The sequence below is a fragment of the Nerophis ophidion genome, linkage group LG02, assembly GCF_033978795.1.
Source record: "Nerophis ophidion isolate RoL-2023_Sa linkage group LG02, RoL_Noph_v1.0, whole genome shotgun sequence".
Classification (NCBI taxonomy): Eukaryota; Metazoa; Chordata; class Actinopteri; order Syngnathiformes; family Syngnathidae; genus Nerophis; species Nerophis ophidion.
This window is the reverse complement of record NC_084612.1, coordinates 88139896-88145895: the sequence shown is the minus strand read 5'-3', so window position 1 is coordinate 88145895 and position 6000 is coordinate 88139896. Positions and strand designations below refer to the sequence as shown.

Sequence of the window (6000 nt, the reverse complement as noted above, 5' to 3'; positions counted from 1 at the left end):
CACCCCCATACCATCACAGATGCCGGCTTTTCTAACTTTGCGCCTATAACAATCTGGATGGTAATTTTCCTCTTTGTTCCGGAGGACACCACGTCCACAGTTTCCAAATATGATTTGAAATGTGGACTCGTCAGACCACAGAACACTTTTCCACTTTGCATCAGTCCATCTTAGATGAGCTCGGGCCCAGCGAAGCTGGCCGCGTTTCTGGGTGTTGTTGATAAATGGGTTTTGCTTTGAATAGTACAGTTTTAACTTGCACTTACAAATGTAGCGACCAACTGTAGTTGCTGAGAGTGGTTTATGAAGTGTTCCTGAGCCCATGTGGTGATATTCTTTACACACTGATGTCAGTTTTTGATGCAGTACCTGCCTGAGGGATCAAAGGTCCGTAATATCATCGCTTACGTGCAGTGATTTCTCCAGATTCTCTGAACCTTTTGATGATTTTACGGACGGTAGATGGTAAAATCCCTAAATTCCTTGCAATAGCTCGTTGAGAAATGTTCTAAAACTGTTCGACAATTTGCTTACAAAGTGGTGACCCTCGCCCCATCCTTGTTTGTGAATTACTTAGCATTTCATGGAAGCTGCTTTTATACCCAATCTGTTCCCAATAAGCCTGCACACCTGTGCGATGTTCCAAATAAGAGTTTGATGAGCATTTCCCAACTTTATCAGTATTTATTGCCACCTTTCCCAACTTCTTTGTCACGTGTTGCTGGCATCAAATTCTAAAGTTAATGATTATTTGCAAAAAAAAAAAAATGTTTATCAGTTTGAACATCAAATATGTTGTTTTTGTAGCATATTCAACTGAATATGGCTTGAAAATTATTTGCAAATCATTGTATTCTGTTTATATTTACATCGAACACAATTTCCCAACTCATATGGAAACAGGGTTTGTACTAATAAAAGTATCAATCAATCATCCATCCATCCATTTTCTACCGCTTATTCCCTTTTGGGGTGGCGGGGGTGCGCTGGCGCCTATCTCATCTACAATCGGGCGGAAGGCGCGGTACACCCTGGACAAGTCTCCACCTCATCGCAGACAATATCGTTCAATATATCAGGTTATATCAATGAAATCTCTAACAGTGGTGGTCTTGTTGGTCACATGACCAATCAATAAAGGCCGGTGGGTTTGTGCGTGGACCTTTGGACCGTCACGTGACACCAGCAAGACAAACAACCATGAAATGGCGGACGCTTTTTGGACGCCTGAAAGGTGTCGTTATTGGGATGATTCACGTCCCAGCTTTGCCAGGTAAGACAATAAAGTAGTTGTCGCTGCTTTTCTTCCCTGAATCGTGTCTTCCAGGCTCTCCCCTGGCTGGCATGAAGATGTCCCAAATCATTGACGAAGCCTGCAAGGAGGCGACCATCTACCGCGACGCAGGACTGGTAATAATCTTCGAAGTCGCCTAAGCGTTCCACAAAATGTCGCCTTGTCTGCTGTCCTCCCAGGACGCGGTGATCCTGGAGAACATGCACGACCTCCCCTACTCCTTGTCTCCGGGCCCGGAGGTGTGCGCCTGCATGGCGTCCGTCTGCGCCGCGGTGAGGACCATCTGCCCGGCCATGCCTCTCGGGGTCCAGGTCCTGTCGTCCGCCAACCGCCAGGCGCTGGCGGTGGCCCTGGCTTCAGGTTCTCGCTCACGTGGAACCTTCTGGTAGCCTCCCGTGGTCCCAGCTCCTCTGTCGCCATCTTTAAAGGTCTGGACTTCATCCGGGCCGAGGGCTTCGTCTTCTCCCACGTGGCGGACGAGGGCTTCGTGGACGCTTGCGCGGGAGAGCTTTTGCGGTACCGCAGGATGATCGGAGCGGAGCACGTGCAGATCTTCACTGACATCAAGAAGAAGCACAGGTGAGGTCTTTGAAGTGCGAGACCAGGAAGCAAGGGGGACAACTTCCTCCAAAGAGCCAGCGTCCACTACAGTGGACATTAGTTGTAGGCCTATTTTCTTTGTCCGAGTTAAAATGATAGCAGAAAAAAATTCAATCAATGTTTATTTATATAGCCCTAAATCACAAATGTCTCAAAGGACTGCACAAACCATTACGAGTACGACATCCTCGGAAGAACCCACAAAAGGGCAAGGAAAACTCACACCCAGTGGGACGCCAGTGACAATGCTGACTATGAGAAACCTTGGAGAGGACCTCAGATGTGGGCAACCTCCTCCCTCTAGGGGACCGAAAGCAATGGATGTCGAGCGGGTCTAACATGATACTGTGAAAGTTGTGAATTATATTTTATTTGGGCGAATATAGCTCGGTTGGTAGAGTGGCCGTGTCAACAACTTGAGGGTCTCAGGTTCGATTCCCGCTTCCGCCATCCTAGTTACTGCCGTTGTGTCCTTGGGCAAGACACTTTACCCACATGCTCCCAGTGCCACCCACACTGGTTTAAATGTAACTTAGATATTGGGTTTCACTATGTAAAGCGCTTTGAGTCACTAGAGAAAAGCGCTATATAAATATAATTCACTTCACTTCACAAGTTCAATCCATAGTGGCTCCAACACAGCCGCGAGAGTTCAGTTCAAAGCGGATCCAAGACAGCATCGAGAGTCCCGTCCATAGGAAACCATCCCAAGCGGAGGCGGATCAGCAAAGTAGAGATGTCCCCAACCGATACACAGGCGAGCGGTCCATCCCGGGTCCCGACGAGCGGTCCATCCTGGAACTCGACTCTGGACAGCCAGTACTTCATCCATGGTCATCGGACCCACAAGGGAGAGGGGGACATAGGAGAAAAAAAGAAAAGAAGCGGCAGATCAACTGGTCTAAAAAGGAGGTCTATTTAAAGGCTAGAGTATACAGATGAGTTTTAAGGTGAGACTTAAATGCTTCTACTGAGGTAGCATCTCGAACTGTTACCGGGAGGGCATTCCAGAGTACTGGAGCCCGAACGGAAAACGCTCTATAGCCCGCAGACTTTTTTTTGGGCTTTAGGAATCACTAATAAGCCGGAGTCTTAAATTGACCAAAATGAAAAAGACTGACGTCAAAAACAAAGAAAATCGACCAAAATGAAAAACACCAACGTCCACTGTAGTGGACATTTGTTTTTGGTCTATTTTTCTGCAAAAATGTTAACTCTAAGAAAGAAACCAGACCAAAAAACAAATGTCCACTCTAGTGGACATTAGTGTTTTACATACTAGGGCTTTTTTTTTCTGCAAAAATGTTAACTGTAAGAAAGAAAACAGATCAAAAATAAATGTCCACTACAGTGGACGTTGGTGTTTTTCATTTTGATCGATTTTCTTTGTTTTTGACGTCAGTGTTTTTCATTTTGGTCAATTTTTTCTGCTATCATTTTAACTCGGACAAAGAAATTAGACCAAAAACAAATGTCCACTACAGTGGACGTTAGTGTTTTTCATTTTGGTCTATTTTCTTAGTAGCAATGATAGCATTTTTTCTGCAATCATTTTAACTCGGACAAAGAAAATAGACCAAAATGAAAAACACTAACGTCCACTGTAGTGGACATTTGTTTTTGGTCTATTTTCTTTGTCCGAGTTAAAATGATTGCAGAAAAAATGCTATCATTGCTACTAAGAAAATAGACCAAAATGAAAAACACTATTTTTAAAATTATAGTAGCAATGATAGCATTTTTTCTGCAATCATTTTAACTCGGACAAAGAAAATAGACCAAAATGAAAAACACTAACGTCCACTGTAGTGGACATTTGTTTTTGGTCTATTTTCTTTGTTCAATTTTGTTAAATTTTTTCCTGCTATCATTACCAAAATTATAGTAGCAATGATAGCATTTTTTCTGCAATCATTTTAACTCGGACAAAGAAAATAGACCAAAATGAAAAACACTAACGTCCACTGTAGTGGACATTTGTTTTTGGTCTATTTTCTTTGTCCGAGTTAAAATATACCAATAGACCAAAATGAAAAACACTAACGTCCACTGTAGTGGACATTTGTTTTTGGTCTATTTTCTTTGTCCGAGTTAAAATGATTGCAGAAAAAATGCTATCATTGCTACTATAGTTTTGGTAATGATAGCAGGAAAAAATTGAACAAAATTGGTCAATGTTTTTCTGCTATCCTTCTAACTCGGACAAAGAAAATAGACCAAAAACAAATGTCCACTACAGTGGACGTTAGTATTTTTCTTTTTTTGTCTATTTTCTTTGTCCGAGTTAAAATGATAGCAGAAAAAAATTGACCAATTTTGGTCAATTTTTTTCTGCTATCATTACCAAAATGATAGTAAAAATGATAGCAGATTTTTTTTTACCAATTGTTTCATTTTTTTTCTTATATCATTTTAATTCGGTAAAAGAAAATAGACTAAAAACAAATGTCCACTACAGTGGACGTTAGTATTTTTCATTTTTTGTCTATTTTCTTTGTCAGAGTTAAAATGATAGCAGAAAAAAATTGACCAATTTTGGTCAATTTTTTTCTGATATCATTACCAAAATGATAGTAAAAATGATAGCAGAATTTTTTTTTACCAATTGTTTCATTTTTTTTCTTATATAATTTTAATTCGGTAAAAGAAAATAGACCAAAAACAAATGTTCACTACAGTGGATGTTAGTGTTTTTCATTTTGGTCAATTTTTTTTCTGCTATCATTTTAACTCAGAAAAAGAAAATAGACCAAAATGAAAAACACTAATGTCCAGTGTAGTGGACATTTGTTTTTGGTATGTTTTTGGTAATGATAGCAGAAAAAAATTGACCAAAATTGGTAAATTTTTTTCTGCTATCATTTTAACTCGAAAAAGAAAATAGACCAAAAACAAATGTCCACTACAGTGGACATTAGTGTTTTTCATTTTGTTCTACTTTCTTTGTCCGAGTTAAAATGATTGCAGAAAAAAAAGCCAGAGTGTGCAAAACAAAACATTTGCTTTTGGTGTATTTTCTTTGTCAGGCTTGAAATTATTGCAGAGAAGTTGCCCTAGTATGCAAAACACTAATGTCCACCACAGTGGACATCTGTCTTTGGTCTGTTTTCTTTCTCAGAGTTAAAATTATTGCAAATATATAGCCCTAGTATGCAAAATGCAAGTGTCCACTACAGTGGACATTTGTTTTTTTGTCTGTTGTCTTTTTCAGACTTGAAATTATTGCAGAAAAAAAGCCCTAGTATGCAAAAAACTAATGTTCACTAAAGTGGACATTTGTTTGTTGGTCTGTTTACTTTCTTAGAGTTACATTTATTGCAGAAAAAAAGCCCTAGTATGCAGAACACTAATGTCCACTACAGTGGACATTTGTTTTTTGGTCTGTTTACTTTCTTAGAGTTAAATTTATTGCAGAAAAAAAGCCCCAGTATGCAGAACACTAATGTCCACCAGAGTGGACATTTGTTTTTTGGTCTGTTTTCTTTTCTGAGAGTTAACATTTTTGCAAAAAAAAAGCCCTAGTATGCACAACACTAATGTCCAATACAATGGACATTTTATTTTGGTATATATTTTTTTTGTCAGAGTTAAAATAATTGCAAAAAAAAGCCCTCTTATGCAAAACACTAATGTCCACTAGAGTGGACATTTGTTTTTTTTGGTCTGTTTTCTTTCTTAGAGTTAAATATATTGATGAAAAAAAGCCCTCGTATGCAAAACACTAATGTCCACTACAATGGACATTTGTTTTTGGTATATATATTTTTTTGTCAGAGTTAAAATAATTGCAGAAAAAAACCCTCGTATGCAAAACACTAATGTCCACTAGAGTGGACATGTGTTTTTTTTTTGTCTGTTTTCTTTCTTAGAGTTAAACATATTGCAGAAAAAAATGTGGACATTTGTTTTTTGGTCTATTTTCTTTTTTAAGGTTGAGTTACAAAATGAGTTTAAAAATAGTCATGTTATGCAAATTACAAATGTCCACTGCAGTGGACTCTGGCTCCCAGGTGTACCAACATCCATTACAGTGGCTGTTTTTTGTTTTTTTTAGTCAATTTCTTCTGTCAGAGTTACACAATTTGTGTAAAAAAATATAGCCTTAG

General features: G+C 39.1%; 1 protein-coding gene across 2 annotated transcripts in view; it reads left to right on the top strand.

Annotated features, from left to right (window-relative positions):
* The first annotated feature begins 1181 nt into the window (after nt 1–1181).
* zgc:162297 (uncharacterized protein LOC555865 homolog) overlaps nt 1182–6000 on the top strand; it is a 27504-nt gene continuing 22685 nt past the window's right edge. For both annotated transcript variants that reach the window (XM_061893407.1, XM_061893405.1), the window contains exons 1-4: nt 1182–1273; nt 1328–1410; nt 1474–1654; nt 1723–1873. In XM_061893407.1, coding sequence (XP_061749391.1) covers nt 1201–1273; nt 1328–1410; nt 1474–1654; nt 1723–1873 — 488 coding nt within the window. In that variant the 5' untranslated portion in view covers nt 1182–1200. The remainder of the gene's footprint in view (nt 1274–1327; nt 1411–1473; nt 1655–1722; nt 1874–6000) is intronic.